The sequence below is a fragment of the Artemia franciscana genome, chromosome 13, assembly GCF_032884065.1.
Source record: "Artemia franciscana chromosome 13, ASM3288406v1, whole genome shotgun sequence".
Lineage (NCBI taxonomy): Eukaryota > Metazoa > Arthropoda > Branchiopoda > Anostraca > Artemiidae > Artemia > Artemia franciscana.
This window is the reverse complement of record NC_088875.1, coordinates 47,129,072-47,151,107: the sequence shown is the minus strand read 5'-3', so window position 1 is coordinate 47,151,107 and position 22,036 is coordinate 47,129,072. Positions and strand designations below refer to the sequence as shown.

Sequence of the window (22,036 nt, the reverse complement as noted above, 5' to 3'; positions counted from 1 at the left end):
AATTGCTATCTCAAAACTTCGGTCCGATTCTTTTAGGGAAAAGAGGGAGGGGAGAGGGAGTATATGCCCGCCGATCACTTTTAACGGCTCTTAAAAGGATAAATAGAAATTTCAATTTCCAGTTAAATAAGTTACCTCTAATGTTCACACGAAAACCCCTTACAAAAAACCTTCCCCCAGGGCATTACTTAGACACTTCCCCCGGGTTCTGGGGAGCTATATTGACCACCGAGTTTCTGTTATTTGATCAATAAACTGTTTTGAACAAAAATGTTATCTCAAAATTTTGATCAGACGCATTTGGGTAAAAAGAGGCCTTGGGGGGACCTATTGCCCTCCGACCACTTTTGACTCTTAAAAAGGGCACTAGAAATCTTGATTTGCAATCGAATGAGCCGCCTCCAAAGTTTATACTATCATCCCTGCCATAAAAACTATATATGTGCCCGGGGCATAATTTACAACACTTCCCCCAGGTTCTGGTGGGGTCTGTTATCCCCGGAGTCTTTGTTATATGATCTTTGGTATATTTTGGACAAAATGGCCACATTAAAAAATTTGATCGGATGCATTAGGAGAATAGAGGGTCGGCGGGGTGGGTGGGGGGCTTGTTGCCATTGGATCACTTTTGACTCCTAAAAAAGGAACTAGAACTTTCAATTTCTGATCATTTAAGTCTCCTGTGAGGTTTTTACGACCACTTCTTCCATAAAAATATTAGTCACAACCCTTCACCCAAGCTCTGGGGAGGGGGGTATGTTGGCCCAGGTGTTTTTGTTATCCGATTGTTGGACTATTTCAAACAAACTGGCAATCCCAAAATTTTGATCGGATGCATCTGGGGAAAAGAGGGTGTGTGTGGGAGGGGGGAGGGGGGTTGATGTCCCCCCGATCGCTTTTGACTCAAAAAAGGTAGCTAGAACTTTCAATTTCCAATCAAATAAGACACTTCTGAAGTTTATACGATCTCCCCTTAATAAAAACTTTGTATGTCCGCGAGCATAACTTGAAGCATTTGACCCAGGGATCTGGGGGGTTGTATCGATCCCTGGAGTTTCTATTATCTGACTTTTTTTACTATTTTTAACAAAATGGCTATCTAAAAAAATTTATCGGATGGGTTTGGGGAAAAGGGCGTGTTGGTGGTTCTAATTGCCCTCCAATCTCTTTTATCTTATACAAAGCGAACTAGAGCTTTCAATTTCGAATCAAATGAGCCCTCTCTGAAGTTTATACGAGCTTTTCTTCTATAAGAACAGTGTATACCCCTAGGGCATAACTTACAACGCCTGCCCCCGGGTCCTGGGGTGTTGTGTTGGCCCCGAAGTTTTCTTTATATGATCTCTGAACTTTTTTAAACGAAACGGCTCTCTCTTAAGATTTTTATCTGATGTATTTGGGGGAAAGAGGGCAGGGAGGGAGGCCAGTTGCCCTATGATCTCTTTTGACTCTTAAGAAGTGAACTAGAACTTTCAATATCTAATCAAATGAGCCCTCTCAGAAGTCTAAACTAGCATGCCTTCTATAAGAACTATATATGCCCACAGGGCTTAACTTACAACGCCTTCCCCTGAACCCTAGGGGTATGTCGACCCTGGGGTTTGTACGATCTTTGAACTGTTTTTTGACGTAAATGCTATCTCAAAATTGGAAGTAGGAAGGGGAAAAAGGGGAAAAGGAAGTAGGGAGGGGGGGGTAGTTTCCCTCCGATCTCTTTTGACTCTTAAAAAGTGAAATAGAACTTTCAGTTTCCAATCAAATGAGCCCTCTCGGAAGTTTATACGAGCATCCCTTCTATAACAACCTTATATGCCGCTAGGGCATAACTTACAACGCCTGTCCCCGTACCCTGGGGGGTTCTGTTGACCCCAGAGTTTTCGCTAGATGATTTTGAACTATTATTATTAAAAATGGCTATTTCAAAATTTTTATCTGATGTATTTGGAGGAAAAGGGCGTGGGGGCTAGTTGCCCTCCGATCACTTTTGACTCTTTAAAAGGGCGCTAGAGCTTCCAATTTCCAATCGAATGAGTCCCCTCAGAAGTTTATACGATGACCCCTTCCATAGGAAGGGTCTCTTCAAAAAAAAAAAATAAATATATATAATAATAAAACAATGGAGCTGTATGGCCTTTACTATAGGCAACGCCATAGCGTTTCCTCTGACTTGTTTCAAATTTATTATCTAATTACATATATATATATATATATATATATATGTATATATATATATATATATATATATATATATATATATATATATATATATATATATATATATATATTTATATATATATATATATATATATATATATATATATATATATATATATATATATATATATATATATATATATATATATATATATATATATATATATCTGTGTTTTACCATGCTATTTAGGCTACTCATATTTTCACTTTACTCATTACATTTTTCTCTACTATAAGACCTAGTTGCTAAATACCACTTCAATACTGAAGGGCAGTGCTAGATGTTACATTGTTTTCTTTTTTAGAACTTGATTTAAATTTAGTATCTGATTAAAGATTCATTTAATAAAAAGAGCTTTCATAATTGTGGCCTTGGCCGCAATTATGCCATTTTTTTACAACGTCAATAAATTTCAAGGTGAAATAATTACGAACGATTAAATGCACTGACAAAAAAAGCAACAAAAGAGTTGGTAAAACGTTTTACGTAGTACATAAAACGATGTGTACTTTACTCGTTTTCTTTTTTTCTTTTGCTACTAGACCTAGTTGCTAGAAATTACTCCAATTCTGAAGAGTAATGCTTGATGGGGGGTTGTTTATTTTTCAAGAACTTGATTCAAATGTACCGTCTAATTACATATTTATCCGTGTTTACCCTGTTGTTGACCAATCAAATTTACCATGTCCTAGTGATACCTCTATTTTTATTTAATTTTTTAGATTGTATCTGTTCTGGAGGACGAATGCTGGGCTGAACAACTTGAACAGCACAGCTCTTCATTGCTTGGAAAAACAAGTATAGAACTTGAAGTGCGGCTAACAGCTTTAAAAGATGTCAGAGCGCCGAAATTGCTTGTCAATGCCACGCTACCGCCACTAGTTATTAATCTGGTTGATAAACGCCTTGCAGAAGCTCTAAAGGTTGTCAATGCCATTAGTCCACCCCTGAGTGAGAAAGATAGAAAAAGGAAAAGAAGAAGAGAAAAGAGAGAAAGAAAAAGAAGAGCACAACACACAAAATTAGAGAAAAGCGAACTAGAACAGAAGCAGAGATTCTTAGAGGGGAATTTTAATTTATCGTCATTGACTTTAGAGATTTCGCATTTTGCTGGATTCCAAAATCAACCTATTGCGAGACTTCAGGTGACAGACGTTAGACTGAAAACAAAAATGCTTGAAGATGAGAGTCAGTTTCATTTTACTATCGGGGCAGTACGGGTTACTGATTCAAGAAATATTTCTACGGCTTATAGAACAATTGTTAGTCAGTTAGATGGAGAAAAAACAGTGGATATCTTTCTTCAAATGTTTTCACTGAAAGAAGAAGAATTGAGTGATGTCTCTAAACATCATATGTATCTCAAATTTACTGGAGCATCTTTGCAATTTGTTTATTTGAATAGATTTATTCAGGATATTCAGAGTTTTTTTTCACATCTTTCGATGAGTAAAAAAACAGCAATGGCTGTTTCTCAGTCTGCTACTGAACAGACTGTTGCTAATCTTCAACAAATTTTTGAAACCAGAGTAAAACTTGATGTGTATATTAATGCACCAGTAGTGATTATTCCCCGGACTTCAACAGACACTTTTGCGCTTGTCCTGGACTTTGGCAAACTTACTTTGAACAATTACTTTCAATCATCGCCAAAAGACGGACTGATTGCTGTGTCTGATAATATTGAGGCAAAACTGGAAGATTTCAAATTCTCAATAGGATCCTGCAAAGACGAAAGACTTGTTTCTGAATGCTATCTAATTGCGCCTACCACATTTCAAACAGATATTGTTCGAAGCATTTCAGAATGGAATAAATCTGATCCTGAGATATCAGTAAAAGCGAGACTTACCCAAATATCAGTTTCACTTTGTGAAGCAGACTTTCCAACTTTTTTGGAAACACTCTCTAAAAATATGAGTGAAACAGGAATGATGGGTGAAATGGAAGAGCGTATATCTGGAGGTGGAGACGGATCTAGTATTGTTTCTGATTGGTCAACCTCTTCTGAAATGACAGCAACAAGTATCGACTTTGAACGTACCAAAATTGAAGCCAATATTATATTTGATGGATTCCGACTAGAACTCTATTCAGGTTGTACTTTATTATCTGAAGGCGTGGCTAAAAGGGCGTCTGACCAATCATTTGCAGTTTTACAAGTTCTTCAAATTGAAAATAAGTTTTCTCTGCGTAATGATAGCTCAATGAGTTTTGAATCTAAATTGCAGGGACTCAAAATGACTGATAGTCGAGCCGACGTGGATATTAGGCATAGAAATTTAATTCAAACCAAATCAACGCAAGGAGGAAAAGGGGAAGAATTGATGATAATTAAAGGCGAAAGGGATGCTCAAGGGAATTTAGAAATTAGCGGCGTTTTCGCTGGCATAGAAATCTTGTTTTGTTTGCCCTATTACTTAAAGCTTTTGCCTTACATAGTTGTAGAAGATGAAGAATCAAAAGCTTTTGTTCCAGAAGTTAGCGCCCCTTCTGGATTAAAGACGATGCAAGGATCATCAAGCATGCACATAATCTTTACTATGAAAGACTTTCAGGTTCTCTTAGTAGAAAGTCTCAGTGATGAGAAAGCCTATGCCGTTGTTGCCAAACTTGAAGCTGATTTTCAATACCTGAACTCTGATCCACTGTCAGATATGCGTTTCGGTATTGGTCGGATGGAAGTTTTCACATGTCCTGTTAACCCAGATGAAAGAGAATCAAGAACTGGGACTTTACTTTATCCTGCTAAGTGTGAACTGTCCTACTCGAATTCTCCTGATCAGTCAGAAGTTAAAGTAAACATTCAACCACTAACTGGACCAAATTTAGTAGTGAACATCGCACCTGGTAAGTTTAAACCATTTTCTCTCTATTTATTCTCTTGTATATTACTATATTTTTTTTTATAAAACTTAACTTATAAGGCGTGTTCAAGCATTCGTTTGGTACCCCCTTTGATTTGTTTACTTAGTGCTATATTTATTACTATATTATTAATTATATTGTTTAAATATTTTTCATATATAAATCTGTTCATTCTCTTATTTAACTTATGAAGGGTCTTAAACCTCACGTTTGAAAATGGGGCACCTGAAGTCAAAGCAATTATAAGAGGCATGGGTGGAGTTATGATATCTTGACTCCTCCCTCTTTCTATAATTGGCTAAAACTTAAATTATCCGGTGTCTTTACTAAATGATTTCTATCATCATGATAATTCTAATAACTCTCCCTAAATCAAAGAATGACCTTTTTGACCGTATTTATCGTTTATGTCATGGTTACAGTGATAACTACAGTCTAATAAAAAACGAACTACCGCCCATAGTTACAAAAAAGTAAAAAAGCATTTGAAAAAAAGCTGGCCTGTGAGAAAAAATTCATATTTGTAGCTGATCCAGGAATTGTACCTATTTTTATTCTTAATAATAAAATGTTCACTCGAAAACAAATCTATGGAAATTTCGCAATTTAGCCTGAAATACCTAAGAGATGGTGTCAGATGGAAACAAAATGCTCACCATTGAAATGGTGATCGCCCAAAATCCTATACAGGAAACTTAAAGCCACTGGCTTGAGCAAAAAGAAAATCACTTTTTTGTATGGGTAGCACTGATGTGGCCTTTTTTCTTTGTTTCTTCACTGCTAGCAGGACGCTGGAATACCATCCATAGCTGTTTAAGGGCTCATTGGATAGGGAATCTATATATATAAAAATAAGTTGTTTGTCTGTGTGTCTGTCTACTGACGTCATGTTTGTGTGTCGACTGACGAAATTACAGATCGGGACACAAATGACGACCAGGACAACGGGATAACACTGTCGAGTGACGTCACTGTCCGCATATGACGTCTGAATTATTTCATCACATACCAATTCAAAAACGAATGTATTCAAGCCGAAGTAGCTCAGTTATATAACTACCTGTGTTGGTGCAGTGGGTTTGACCTTGGTGTGGTAATGCGGGACCCAGAGATCGAACCATGCTGCAGGAATACACTACAGGGCCGACGTAGAGACCTTAGTAGTCAAGAAGCGTCGTTAATCCGATACAAATACAGTAGCTCAGTTGGTAAAGCGTTATGTTCCAGGTTCTAGGTCCGAGAGGTTCCAGGTTCGAACCTTGGCTTTGGCATTAATACAAAAGAAGAAAAAAACTAAAAAAGATAAAAACTACAAAAAAAAACCAAAAAGAAAATACCAAAAAAACTAAAAAAGCTAAAAAACTAAAAAAGGGTAAAAAACTAAAAACTAAAAAAGTAAATAAAAATTAAAAAAAAAACTAAAAAAAGGTAAAAACTACAAAAAAAACTAAAAAGAAAAAAAAAAACTAAAAACTAAAAAAAAACTAAAAACTGAAAAAGAAAAAAACTAAAAAAAGGAAAAAACTGACAAATAAAGGAGAAAAAAAAAACTAAAAAAAAAATAGAAATAAAAATAAAAATTAAAAAAAAAAACTAAAAAAGGCAAATGTATTCAAGCCGAAGTAGCTGAGTTGGTAAAGCGTTATGTTCCAGGTTCTAGGTCCGAGAGGTTCCAGGTTCAAAAGAAGAAATACAAAAGAAGAAAAAAAACTAAAAAAGAAAAAAAAACTAAAAAAAACTAAAAAACAGGTAAAAACTACTAAAAAACTAAAAAAACTAAAAAAAACTTAAAAAAGGTAAAAAACTAAAAACTAAAAAAGAAAAAAAACTAAAAAAACTAAAAAAAAGGGTTAAAACAGCAAAAAAACTAAAAAGAAAAAAACACTAAAAACTAATAAAAAAACTAAAAACTGAAAAGAAAAAAAAAAAAAAAAAAGGAAAAACACTGAAAAATAAAAGAGAAAAAGAAAACTAAAAAAAATAAAAAGTAAAAAGCTAAAAAAGGTAAAAACTACAAAAAAAACTAAAAAGAAAAAAGATAAAAACTAAAAAGCTAAAAAAAAGGTAAAAACCAAAAAAAAAAAAATAAAAAGAAAAAAAGGAAAAAAACAAAAAATTTATTTCATCATATACCAATTCAAAAACGAATGTATATACAGACCGGGACACAGGGAATATAAATGACGACCGGGACACTCAAAGAGAAATTACAGACTGGGACACCGGGACACAAATGACGGCTGGGACGTTTGTGTCGACTGACGTCATGTTTGTGTGTCGACTGACGTCATGTTTGTCGACTATAAATGACGACTGGGACACAGGGACACAACTACAACGGGGACGCCGGGGGGCGCAGGGGGATATATAAATGACGATGGGGACACAGGGGATGTTTGAATAGCAATCACCATCAACAAAGCTCAAGGGCAATCATTAGAATAATGAGGTATAGATCTGAATACGGATTGTTTTTTCCCATGGACAATTATATGTTGCATGTTTAAGAGTCGGTAAACCTGACAATATATTTATATGTACAGACAATGGGACAGCGAAGAATGTTGTATATTCGCAAGTTTTACGTAGTTAAAAACATATATATATATATATATATATATATATATATATATATATATATATATATATATATATATATATATATATATATATATATATCATGAAAAGAGAAATCACCAATGCAACAGCACAAAAAAAAAAAAAAAAAAAAAAAAAAAAAAGAAAGACAGAAGGAGAAAAGGAAGACTGTTTTCCTAAATTAGTGATTAATATAGACCAGCACTTGAATGAGGCCCTAACCCTACTCATCCATACAATCACATAGGTCAAACAGCATAGCCATACACAATCAACCATAAAGAATAATCCATGGACAGGCAGTCATGTCATCAATAAGTATAAGCCGTCATTTACCAAACAATAGAAAAAATAATAAAGACAAATAATTCAGAGGCAACAACCCAACACAAGGGCTCATCAGGAGAATACACTGGCCTATAGGGTTTCGCCACCTATATATATATATATATATATATATATATATATATATATATATATATATATATATATATATATATATATATATATATATATATATATATATATATATATATGTATATATATATATATATCTATATATATAAAAATAAGTTGTCTGTGTGTGGATCTGTGGATCTGTGGATCAGGTGACGTCATGTTTGTTCGCATATGACGTCTGAATTATTTCACACTAATACAAAAGAAGAAAAAAACTAAAAAAGGTAAAAACTACAAAAAAAACTAAAAAGAAAAAAAACTAAAAAAGCTAAAAAACTAAAAAAAACTAAAAAAAAAGGTAAAAATCTAATAACTAAAAAAAAACTGAAAAAAATAAAAAAAGGCAAAAACTACAAAAAAAATAAAAACTAATAAAAAAACTAAAAAAGCTAAAAAACTAAAAAAACTAAAAAAAAACTAAAAAAAGGTAAAAAACTAAAAAAAACTAAAAACTAAAAAAGAAAAAAACTAAAAAAAAAGGAAAAAACTGAAAAATAAAAGAGAAAAAGAAAACTAAAAAAATATGAATAAATATATATAAAAATAAGTTGTTTGTGGGTTATGTCTGTCTGTCTGTCTGTCGAGTGACGTCGTGTTTGTCCGCATATGACGTCTGAATTATTTCACACTAATACAAAAGAAGAAAAAAAAACTAAAAAAGGTGAAAACTACAGAAAAAACTAAAAAGAAAAAAAACTAAAAAAGCTAAAAAACTAAAAAAACTAAAAAAAGGTAAAAAACTAAAAACTAAAAAAAACTGAAAAAACTAAAAAAAGGCAAAAACTAAAAAAAAACTAAAAACTAATAAAAAAACTAAAAAAGCTAAAAAAGCTAAAAAAACTAAAAAAACTAAAAAAACTAAAAAAACTAAAAAAAGGTAAAAAACAAAAAAAACTAAAAACTAAAAAAGAAAAAACTAAAAAAAAGGAAAAAACTGAAAAATAAGAGAAAAAGAAAACTAAAAAAATATTAATAAATATAAAAAATATAAACATAAATATAATATAAATTAGCAATCAACAAAGCACCGAGACACAAATGACGACCGGGACACAGGGAGTATAAATGACGACCAGGACATAAGTAAAAAAAAAAACTAAAAAAACTAAAAAAATGGTAAAAACTACAAAAAAACTAAAAACTAATAAAAAAACTAAAAAATCTAAATAAACTAAAAAAGAAAAAAAAGAAAAAAGGAAAAAAATAAAGGAGAAAAACAAAACTAAAAAACGAATGTATATACAGACCGGGACACCGGGATACAAATGACGACCGGGACACAGGGAATATAAATGACGACCGGGACACAGGGACACAACTGCAATGGGGACGCCGGGGGGCACAGGGGGATATAAATGACGACCGGGACACCGGGACACAAGGAATATAAATGACGCCCGGGACACTCAAAGAGAAATCACAGACTGGAACACCGGGACACAAATGACGACCGGGACACAGGGAATATAAATGACGACTGGGACACAGGGACATAACTACAAAGGGGACGCCGGGGTGCACAGGGGGATATATAAATGACGATGGCGACTCAGGGAATGGTCGATTAGCAATCACCATCAACAAAGCTCAAGGGCAATCATTAGAATCATGAGGTATAGATCTGAATACGGATTGTTTTCCCATGGACCATTATATGTTGCATGTTCAAGAGTCGGTAAACCTGACAATCTATTTATATGCACAGACAATGGGACAGCAAAGAATGTTGTATATTCGCAAGTTTTACGTAGTTAAAAACATATATATATATATATATATATATATATATATATAGGTTTTGGTTTTGGGGTGGCGCGAAGCGCCACCCCAACAGCTAGTATATATATACATATATATATATATATATATATATATATATATATATATATATATATATATATATATATATATATATATATATAAATAATACCTTCACTGTATTTGTTTGATCATTTTTGTATGCGGAGTACGATATGGAATGAACTCCTTCCCCCTGGGATTCATTGAAACGGTGCCTTTAGAAAAATTTAAGCATATGTCTCCACACCCTTTCCGGTTCTGCTAGGGACTGAATCGGAGATGAACTGTGTGTTAGATAACTATTTAAAATTATATAAATATTTGTTTTTAATTGTTCTCGTAAATAGTTCTTTACAATTTGAAAAATTGAGGCAATTTATATACCTGTTCGGTTGTTTTGTTATTATTATAATCATTATTTTTTTTTATTGTATGGGTTGGTTGAGTAATATGATGGGTGACAATTTGCTATTGATTGAACATTTAATACGTTATTTGTATTCCAAAAATATTCATTTTCGTTAGTTGACTTGCGCCTTTTTGTTTTCTTATAGGAACTGTTGACTTAATTCAAAGGGCTTTGAGTGTTGTCCTAACTGGTAGCGAAGAAAGTGACGAAGAGAGACAATGGAAGGACTTGTCATGTTTATTCACCCCTCAACGTGCATCGAAAGAAGATTTTTACGAATTCCTTTCGATAGATCCAGCAAGAGAAGCGGACGAATATTTTACACCTTCTCCTGATTTATCCCCAGAGACTGAATCACCGTCCATAAAAGTTGAAGAACTCACCATTTCTCCGTTTAAACTTCAAGTGGATGTTGATGCGGGAATGTCTGTTGGCCCCCTACTTCGCCTAAATTTGGCCATAATCAGTGGTGGTTTGAGGAATTGGAGTACCAAGGTAACTTTTTCGCGTTGCTTTTCTTGTTTTTCTTTGCATCCTTCTCACTCACTTCGCCCCGTTACTCGTCCTCCCTATTTTTGAACTTTCCATTTTCTTTACTTGTGTGCCTTCATTCATTCGTCTTTTTCCCATTTCTTTTTTATGTTATTGTAAAGAAAAGTCTCTCACTGAATTTTGCTGAAAAAAGACTCTTTGTTGTTAACCATATAAAAGATGCAGCTTTTATGGAAGAAGTTTTATTTGATTTTTGCCCTAGAGAAAGTACTTTGTACTCCCTGTAGCTCTCCCTGGAAAAGTGAAAAAAAAAACAATCCTGGCACTCGTCCTTTCTCTTTCTCAACTTTCTATTTTCCTTTTCTTTTCTTTTCTTCTGATTTCATTATTCTTTTTGGTTTACTTTCGACTTTGTTCGATTGAAAATAAAAGTCTCACTGAAAGTATTCTGGACATGTCCTTTTTTGTTCACTGTAGAAAGGACGCAGCTTTTACTATTGAAGAAGTTCTTTCTCAGAAAAAAAGAAAGCATTTTATATTCCTCGTAGTATTTTCTAGAAAAAAAAAATAACAATGGAGAGCTGGCCTTTAAACGCTATTGCCGACTTGATGGGTTAAGATGGCCTACTAGAAATTATATTTAGCATGATTTTTTTTAGCAATAATGAGGCGATATCCTGTTCCTGGCACCATACATTTTACTGGCACTCTTTTACCCTTAAAAGTCTTTTTAACCTTCACCTTTACCGGTATTCTACCTTTTACCTTTAAGTGCCTGTATATATTCAACATGAGAGCAATTTAAATTAGCTTTTGAACTTTCTAGGATTTTTTCCTTAGTTAATGCTCATGTGAGCGTGGTTTATGTCGACTTAATTTTTGATTAAGCTGTTCAGCTGAAGTTAAGTTTTTCAGTTTGGCAGAATCAAACTAAGTATTTTTAATGTTGGATTTGCGAAAATACTCACTGTAAAAGTTGAAACTCATCTAATCCCACTTGTGTGGTTTGCTTATTTGCCCATACGAATTTTCTTCTTTAAGCGCTTATGTTTCATAAATTATGAATTTTCAAGAAGAAAACTTGTCCTTTTCTATGGATAGTAATAATTATGAGACGATTTCATTTTCAAACGCCTTACACAGTCATTCTGATCAGCGGCTGTTCTTGTCTAGAAAAGCACTAAACATATAAATATATGAAAATCACAGCCATAGCCATCGTCATACAAAAATATACACTGATTTGAAATATCACAGATTCAAATTAAACAGTCAAATAGAATCAAACGAACAATAAGAATAATAAACCAAAAGTAAAAATACAATTATTGAGGAGTGATTGCGGAATTGAAAATCTTGACTAACGAGGGAACAAAACTACTTACGTACCGCATACGCCATGCTGGTACAGGCTGAAGTTTTGGCACTACATGTCACATTTTATCTACATTTTGGTTTAGCTGCATGTCACGGGGGCCTTTGGTGCGAAGGGAGATGCTCAGGGGAAAGTATTTCGCAAAGCCGTGGATTTTCCAAAATACCGACACCAAATTTAAAACATACTTCATCACGGTGTGTTGAAAGAGTTGTAAGTGAAAATTGTTTTAAAAGGGAGCGATAAGAGGATTTGGGAGATTTAGACACAACCAGAGGAGCTCGGTAATGGATCCTTTCCAGGTGGTCCTTCTGTTCCAAAGTCAGGTCATATTGCCAAACGGGATAAGCATATTCTACCAGCGGTCGGACAAAAGTAAGAAAAATACGAAATAGGTGGGGGTTGGGACACCATGACGAGCAATGAGTTTTAAGAAAGGATGCACAGGTTTGCCCGTTTAATCATCTCTTGTGTCTGTTTTTCCACTTCAGGTCACGCGTGAGATATCCATGTTGCCTGAAACATTTTGTAAAGCAAGGGATGAACTGTCCTTCAGAAAAAAGTTAATACAAGTGATTTTTCGTGATTGATGATCATTTTACCCTCCTCAGCTTAACGTGATAAACTCGCCATTGTTCTGTCTGCCTTACTTGAAACACTCTTTTCACCTAGCTCCAGTAAAGCTAGATCATCAACGGACTCAAAGCGATCCGACTCATTATTTGCCAACACATTAGCCATAACCAAAAAAAGTAGAGGGCCTTAAATTGTTCCCTGAGGAACTCCACAGTAGATTGGCTGGGGATCAGAACAGGCTGATTTATGCTTAGATTTTGGACTTCTACCCAAAAGAAAATTTGCAACTATTCTTACTAAATATACTTCGACTTTAAAGTTTGTCAATATCTTGCGGATAAGGGTTCTATGGCAGATCAAGTCGAATGTCTCCCTTAGGTCAATCGCGATGAGGTTGACCCAGCGTTCCGGTTCATCTAGATGCTTTAAAACCTTATCGAGCAAACTAACTAAGTAATGGCTTGTCGAACTCTTGGGAATATTACCGAATTGTTGAGGGTCAAATTTATGTAGAATAAAAGTTTTCAGCCACCCAGCTATGAAAATTTCATAGATCTTGCTAAAAATTCATGTCATCGTAATAGTTCACACACCAATAAAATTAGAGGGTGCTCGTTTTTTGGGGATAGGGGCTACAAAACCCTTTGTTTAATTTTGTGGATACTGGCTGGACATTTTAATCTTGCTGAATATTAAAGTTAACGGAGCACTATAAATTCAGGAAAAGCCTTAATGAGGTCAACAGGAATGTTGAGTGGAGTAACACTGGTCTTCTTCAGTTTTATCAATTCGATGCGAGCTTGGGATTCTATGATGATTGGGAAATCTCAATGTCTGGAAATGGATGCGGAATATCCTCCGAGTTTAGTGGTGGAAGTCATTGAACAGTTGCTGCCAGGTGAATGTTTAGGCGATCTGCAGTTTCTTTATCCGGCTCATCATATCCAAAATCCAGTCCAGTCTGCGTTTTACCTGTCATTTGCTTTATCCTTTTGTACCATTGTCAAGGCTTAGAATTCAATAAATGAGATATTTCCTTTTGGTAGTACAATGTCACTGCCTGGCGGGTCATTCCTCGGATTTTATTCTCCAAGGTAGTAGGTTCTTTATGTTTCTTTTTCCCTGAAAATAAAATAGAAATGGTACTTGCAAAGAATTTTTTTTGAAAAGTAGTGGCCATTTAGTCAGCATTAGCCGTAGAAATTATGCCGTCCCATTTTTCAGTCTTGAGCCAATTGCCGAAACCAAACAATTCACTGTTTGTGATTGGCCGACTTGTAGTTATTTTGTAGTGTACGTGACCCAGACTTTGCCTGTGGGGTGTAGCTCAAGGGTGAAGTGGTAGCTTCCTTCTAGCGGTGGGCCTGGTGACTGTTTCCTATAGAATTGAGACATGTTAGTAGTTATGAGGTCCAGAGCCGCATCACCTTTTGTTGGGGGGCAATTAACCAACTGTTTTAGACCTACGCCTTTTTCCAAAAACTCAAGTCAAAGCTCGTTAGCGTCACTAAGCAGGAACATACCACTTGTGGAGTACTTAACCTGTACGTAATCTCATCATAATCATCAAGAACAGGTACCTTATCTGAAAGGCAGGAATTATCTTATTGATATAAATTGCAAGACCTCCTCCCTTTTTTCCAAGCCAGTGATCATCTGGGTGTAACTTTGTCATTTTATTATAACCGGACAAACTGAGTAGATCCGCTGAACCTCTGAACCTCTGAACCTCTGTTACCGCTACTGTTGAGTCTCCAATTACTTGTGCTAAGTTTTCCAGCTTAATAATCTTATCCATATTTAAACTTCCCGCATTACTATACGAAAAACTAGGCATAGCAAAAATGTCAGAAGAGAGTTTCTTTACTTTGGTTTTCAACTTAGTCCTTGGGCAGACGGTTTCCTGGTGTTCCATCGATCCTCTAAGATCAGTTTCTTCTAATGGCGAAAACCTGTTATTAAAAGAGACGGCGTGGCTTATAGTCGAAAAGCGGGAGGCTGATGTCTTAGGAATGATAGATCTAGGGATTGGAGGAGGGTCGATGGGGAGAGAGGGAGTGGGAGAGCTCCAAGGGGGACCAGAGAGATATGCTGACCCCGTCTTACCTGCTGTGACCGCGATGAAGGGATCCAGTAACCTGATGTTGGTATTGTAAAAGAGTGTCGTGGGCGCGATTGGGGGGAGGGATACCGAAAAGGTGGGTTTCTTTGGTTAAGCTCTTGACTCCTTCGTATTGATAAGTTTTTTGGCACCGGCTCGGGTCTAGAATTATTGCTTGAAGCATTACTCCCATTTTCGCCCAGTGTAAAATTTCACCCCCTGGAAACTTTCCTCCCCATGGAAAATTATCTCCGTGGAAAAAAAACACAAGCAAATAATCCTCCTCGCCTCCCCCCAAAAATATATTCATAATCTATGTAAATATTCCCAATAACAAACAATATACGTAAACAATGGGCAAATCTTGTAACTTGAAGACCTTTCCCCAGGGGCATTGGGAGGATCATGATATACCAAATGACATAGTTATTTCGGCCCCTGGAAAAAAAACAGCAACAACAAAATAAAAAAAATGAACACACATCTGTGATCATTCTTCTGGCAAAAAAATACAAAAATTCCACATTTTTTAGATAGGTGCTTGAAACCTCTACAGTAGTGTTCTCTGATACACTAAATAAAATTGTTTACTTATTACTAACATTCTATGACTTTTAGGAGGTGTTTCCCCCTTTTTTCAAAAATCAGACAAATTTTCCCAGGCTCATAACCTTTGATGGGTAAGATTAGGCTTAATGAAACATATATATCTGAAATCACCATAAAATTCTAATTCTTTTGATTCAAATACAAAATTCCTTTTTGATAGAGTTTTGGTTACTACTGACCCGGGTTGCTTCTTACCTACAGTTCGTTACTGTTGATTCCTTTTCAGGCAAATAAAAAATTATGCGGTGTCATGGTCTGTATAGAAGTCGTAAATTTATTAAAGCTGCCCTTTGTACACTTTACGATAGTATATACTTCGTGAATTAAAAAAAAAAAAACTATTATCACAAGTCAAAACATTTTCATTTAAGGCCATTCGATACCTTAGAAATTGTCTTGCGAGACTCAGTGTCGGCTGACCGCCTCAAAGACAAAGAGCTGATTAGTGGATTTTCTAACACCACATGGAACTTCCTAAGCAATTTTGATAAAAACTGATAGGGAACATAGGTTAGTCTGTAGTTCAAAAGGCTTAAAAAAGGCTAAGTTGAGATAAAAAAAAAATCTGCAAGTGTTAGGCCACAGCAAATCAAAAAACTTTATGATGGACGAAAATAGTTTGATTCTTTAATTTACCGCAATCTCTTCTAGTCAAGATTATGTTTTTAGATGTCTGTAGCAGATACATTATCTTATACCTGTGTTCGGTACAGAGAGACTGAAGGATTGATTTATTTGTACACAATCTGATTGAACCTAGGGCTACCAATTTTGATGACACGCTCAGAAAAAGCCCTGTAACCAAACACACCCTACAAGAATTTCTTTCTTTAATCCATTGATAATAAAAGAAAGTCTAGTTTGTATGTTTATAGTATAGTCTAGGCATGTGTGCATAGAGGAACAGGAGTTGGATCCATGCCCCTCCCCCCGAACCTAAAGATTGTCACCATTTTTTGTTGTTATATATTTTCCTGTTACCAGGAATAAAAATTACTCAAGACTTGATATAACATGACCAATGCTGATGATGCAATTCAATAATACGTCATTCCTGATGACGTAAGCGAGGAAAACAGCAGACGTCTTTTGTTTCAAATTGTTTACGTCATCAGTTACATCTTTAAATTTTGAATTATATTTAAATTTTTATTGCGTTAGTTATCTATAAATATATTTATTATGCTCATCCGAAGCAGCAGCTTATTGATAAATTGATTTCGAATTCAGAATTATGAATGAAAAAACAAAGAGGTGGGCACTTTGAAAAAATGTAGGAATCTGCAGTAAAATTATGAATATATCTGTGGAGTGGGGGGGGCACCTGCCTAATTTGAAGCTTAAGTGAAGTGCAAAAAATAATTTTACACTTGGTCTTTGGTGCTCACCGAGCTCATTCCCAATCTGGCCCAATTTTCTCTATTTTTTAACATTATCACAATCAACTAAATCCGCCATTTTTTCATTGCAGCTTACATCTAAAGTACAAATGTCATTAGAACTACTTTACTTCAGTAGTAAATCGTCTTGGATGATACGAGGCATTGAACCTTTGCCGGAACAGTATGACAATCGGATGATCGAAGTCCCCTTTAGATTTGAAATTGAGGTTAGTTGGGTTTTCAAAATGTTTGAAGTTTCTATCGTATCGCCACAGTACCACTACTAACCTTAGATTTTCCAGAGCCTGGGGTGGCGCATAGGGCGTCTACGAAACCTCGCCAGACGTCTTGGAGCTGAGCTGCAGCCGTGACGCCCTCCCACTGTGGCTGGAGAGATATTTCCGCATTGAATTTTAGTAGTGGTGTCTCCGCATTAAGACACCACTACTAAAAGGGGGAAAATATATTACATTTACAGTATAGTCACTGCGTAACTTCCAGTAAGTGCAGACTCAATGCAATACCTTCTAACTTTTGAAATGGTAATGAATCAGTTTGAATCAGTTACCCAAAAATGGTTACCGATTATTGTTTTTGTCAAATAGGAATTACCAATCTAGTTAAACATTTTCTGCCCTGCTTTACCGTTCTTAACTGTTTTTTTCCTGAACATGCGAGTAAAATTCACTAAACACAAACCGGGGTGGGGATTGTATTAATCCATCCAGAGGTAATTAGAACTTGTTACCGTGCTGCAATATACACCTCTTTCTATTAGATCTTCCATTTTGATTTCACATCTCCCAATATTATAGTATTAACGTTAGTCAAGCGCTGCAATTCCCTCCTCCCCCTATATTTTTTGCCTGCCTAGATTTAAAATACATTCCTTTGGTATTATCGTCAATACTGGGTCAAAAATTTGGAACTCAATTCCAGTATCAGTGCGAGATTGTAGCAATAAGCGACAGTTTTTAAAGTATAAAAAAACAAAAAATTAACGGCGCAGTAATGAAAATAATTTTTTCAAAAAAAAAGAACTTACTATTTATTAAAAATTGCAAAACATAATCGCAAATTTGAAGGTTGTCAACATTGTGGGGTGCAAGTTTTAAAGCTATGACGGGGTTATATGTAAGCTATGACGGGTTTTCAAATATTTAAATAAATAACAAATAATTATGTGATTTGTGTTTAATATGTTGCGGGGAATTATTATTTTTTTATTATTATTATTATTTTTTGTATATTTATGTTGATCCTGTAGACTTGTATTTGCGTTGGCTTGGTTTATTATTGTCAAATAAAATCGGCTGAATAACAAAATTGCTCCCTCTCCTAGATTTTTAAAAGATACGTTATTTCCTACATTTTCGTGAATTGGCGATTGGCGTTGCTGACATTAGTCTATTTTCTATTAACATGGCTGAGACCTGAGAGACTGCATTAGCAGCATATCTTATACTTTCGGAGTCTAATTTTTACAGCGATGTAGGAAAATCAAATCAGAGAAACTTCCCAAAGATTGAGATATTTATTCTTTGCTGGTTTTGACGCTTCATTTGCACTTAATGACTCAGTAAAATCTAAAAAGCTACCCCCTCCCTCCCCCTTGAAAGCTAATGACAGTTGTTCGGAAATAGATATTTTTGTGTGTTAAGCACCTATCAGTTGACCCTGTCCCCCTTGTCTCTGGGGACATGAAATGGAAGTGCAAGTTTCACAATTAATTTGCAGCCCAGCAAGGTGTTCTGATGCGCAACTGAAAACTTCTCCCTCGAGAGGTCGTGTAGGTATATTTTCTGGAAAGAATGCCACCCCCGGTTTTTGCTCAGTGGGTCAACCTCACTGGTCGCCTACCTCACTATTGCTTCTAATGTCTTCTCAGTAAGAGATACCGTTAAAATAAAAACCTGCTATTTTAAGTAAGCTACTGGACCTGTTAGAGCATCCTAGGAATTTCTGACTCAAAAAGTTCGGTCTTTCAGTGGTTTTGCTTCAGAATGCAAAATAGGGTCCAGAATTGGTGCAAATTCAATGTTTAAAATGAACCCGATGAAAACACTTTGACAGCTTCAATTTGAGTTCCTATTAATTCTTGTTGTGTTTCCTTATTTTTTTATGCTTCCTTGGTCCTCTAGAATCTTTCGTGTATAAATAAGTATTCTTTTTATGTGCACTTTTTTGTATGTTTTGTTCCGTGTTTTTCTAGTAATAGTGGTTTCAATTTCGTTCAGGAGCTTATTTCCAGTGGTTTTCGAATGGTGCAAGTTCAGTAAGGAGTAAAATTAAAACTTAAAACGAAGAGAAATCGTTCCGTATATGATGGAGGTTGTCACCTCTTGATACCTCTTACGCTAAAGTTTGACTTTTTATCCCAATTCTTCAAGAGTGACTCCTGAAACACAAAGGCTATTTATTTAGAATTAGATATTTTTTTACATGAAGAGTAAGCTATTGAGGAGGGGTAAACTTCCTCACATACTGAAAATTTTCTGTTCGTTTTGAGGTTTTTTCAGACCCTGCGTGCTCCAAGTGGAAAAAAGTCCAAACTACCCGAATGGACATTTACCATCAAAGCCAAAGAACAGATGGAGCTGACAGTTACGAAGTCATTTTTTGATATCCTTACTATCTTGGGCTCAGCTTTTGGTGAAAAAGAGAAAAAACAATTGACCACATCTGGGCATCATTGGGAGCTTAAACTCATTAATAACTATAATGAAAATATCAGGATAATCACCAAAGATAGTGGATTCTGGGATCCTTTCCTCCCAATTGGTAATGATATTTCAATGTATCCTGGCTCTGAAAGGATACTTTCGTCGAGACCAAATACCCCCAGAAAGTTGAAACTGTGCCTGCGTGGTGAAATTCACATTGTAAGTATTTCAACTAACTCAATGCGTTGTCTACCCGGAATAGAAGGTCAGTCTGAGCTGGTGATTGATGTTAAGAGCACTGATGGTGACTCAATGGTTACTTTTCGTAGCAAATTGCAACTGTTCAATCATACGAAACGGGCTGTTCATGTATACACGATTAGTAAAACAGGTCGCACTCTTGAGCCTTGTGGAACTGTGACACATTGTGGAGTTTTCAACATGCCATCTGATAAGTTGTCTTCAGGAAGTATCTACTTTGTGCCCAAAGGGTAAGTTTCTTATTTTCAAGTTACTTGTATGTACGTAACTTATAGCTGGTTATTTATGTGATTACTTATTTGAGTTACTTGTTTAGTTTCATTTGATTATTTATTTGATTTACCAAATGAAAATTCTTTGCTATGGGTACAAAGTGTTACCAACTTAGCTTCTTTTTTGGGGCAATAAGGTAAACTTGAGTAATAATAAGGTAATAATAAGGTAAACCTGGTAAACCTGAGTTACCAATAGCACGAACACCAGCATACAGTGATGTCATGCTCCTCTGTCAAAATCGCAAAAAATATGTTATAAAATGTATTATTTGCCAGTTGGATTCAAACCCTTAGAAATCGAAGTTTGTCGAAGTTTGAAATCGAAGAAATCGAAGCAACCACTCTTTTTAATAGTCAAAAGTGATTGGAGGGCAACTAACCCCCTCCCACGTGCATCATTTCCCCAAACACATCCAATCAAAATTTTGAGATAGATATTTTGTTCAACGTAATTGAAAGATCCAGAAATTATGTCTTTGAGTATGAGACTCCCATCCCTTAAGCCCTCAGGGCAAGTGTTATAAGTTATATCCTGGGGGGCATATAGGGCATATATAGAAAGGGTGATCGTAAAAACTCCAGAATGGAGTCATTTTGTTGGAATTTGGATGTCCTAGTGCCTTTTTCATGATTCAGAGGGTGAATACCCCTCCCCCTCCGCACCTCGTATTTTCCCGAAATGCATCTGATATAAATTTTGGGATGGCTATTTGTTGGCGTAGAAGTCATCGGAGGGCAACTAACCCTCCTCCCACGCCCACAATTTCCTTAAACACATGCAATCAAAACTTTGAAATAGCCATTTTGTTCAACGTAGTTTAAAGGTCCGGAAACTATATCTTTGAGGTTGACAACCCCCCTACAGTCCTCGGGGCAGGGGTTGTAAGTTTTGGCCTGGGGGCACATAAGGTATATTTAGAAAGGGTGATCGTATAAACTGCGGAGGGGGGATCATTGGATTGGTAATAAAAATGTCTAGTGTCCATTTTAAGATTCAGAGTGAACGGAGGGTGGATACCTCCCCACACCCCATATTTTCCTGAAATGCATCTGATAGAAATTTGTAGATTGCCTTTTGTTGTCTTAGAAACTTCCAAAAGAGCTCATTCGATTGGAAATTGAAATCCATAGAATCATGCCGCATGCCAAGTGCCAGGGCCCGATGGCAAATAGATTCCCTGACTGAAAATTATCCTCTTTTGGTTTCGTCGTATAGTTTTGTTGTGTTTTTTTTTCTACTTCTTGTATAGCCAATTTGGTATTCGAGCCTATCTTCTTTAAATAAAAGCCAGAGCAAAAAGCTTTTTTCGCCTGCTTATAACAAGCTTACATTGGCGAGATGTATAACTCATCAAGGGAAATCTTTAAAGCAGGCCGAGAAATATCAAATTACACCGTAAAAAGTTATGAGTTTTTTGCATCGTCGGGTCCTTATCCGTGGTTCGTAAATATCTGTGACTCATGTTACTTCTAATTTACACAATCTACTTGACACGGCTTAATTTTCAGAGATCATACATATGGAACAGTGATATTTCTCCATGATTATAAAATTTTCATAATCAAGATGAAATGCTAGCTTACTAATTTCAACATAGTGCGAATCCCATATATTACTAAGTTTGCAGTCCATGAGCCTGACGTTTTAAGAAATTATTATAAATAGAACAAAGTTCTTCCAGGAAAAAAATCCATTGATTTAAGACAAATGAACAGAAATTAGGTTGTATGACAACGTTTGTTGAGAGTTACTTTAGTGTATCTGCAAAGAAAATTTCTTACAAAAATGAAGGGGGAAGATCAGTACACGCGTACCTTATATATGACAGTGGAATAGTCCTTTTTTTTCTCAGTATCCACTAAAGTGGATATTGAACAATCGGATTTAAACGGCTATTAAACTATTAGGAGCTTAAGATGTGTGATACGGAAAAAACAATCCAGTAAATTTGG

At 35.5% G+C, this 22,036-nt stretch overlaps 1 protein-coding gene across 1 annotated transcript in view; it reads left to right on the top strand.

The window, feature by feature from the left end:
- Positions 1-22,036, top strand: part of LOC136035014 (intermembrane lipid transfer protein VPS13C-like) — a 186,927-nt gene that overhangs the window by 93,690 nt on the left and 71,201 nt on the right. Inside the window, exons 15-18 of the mRNA XM_065716595.1 lie at positions 2,938-5,065; positions 10,495-10,844; positions 16,974-17,111; positions 19,404-20,038. Coding sequence (XP_065572667.1) covers positions 2,938-5,065; positions 10,495-10,844; positions 16,974-17,111; positions 19,404-20,038 — 3,251 coding nt within the window. The remainder of the gene's footprint in view (positions 1-2,937; positions 5,066-10,494; positions 10,845-16,973; positions 17,112-19,403; positions 20,039-22,036) is intronic.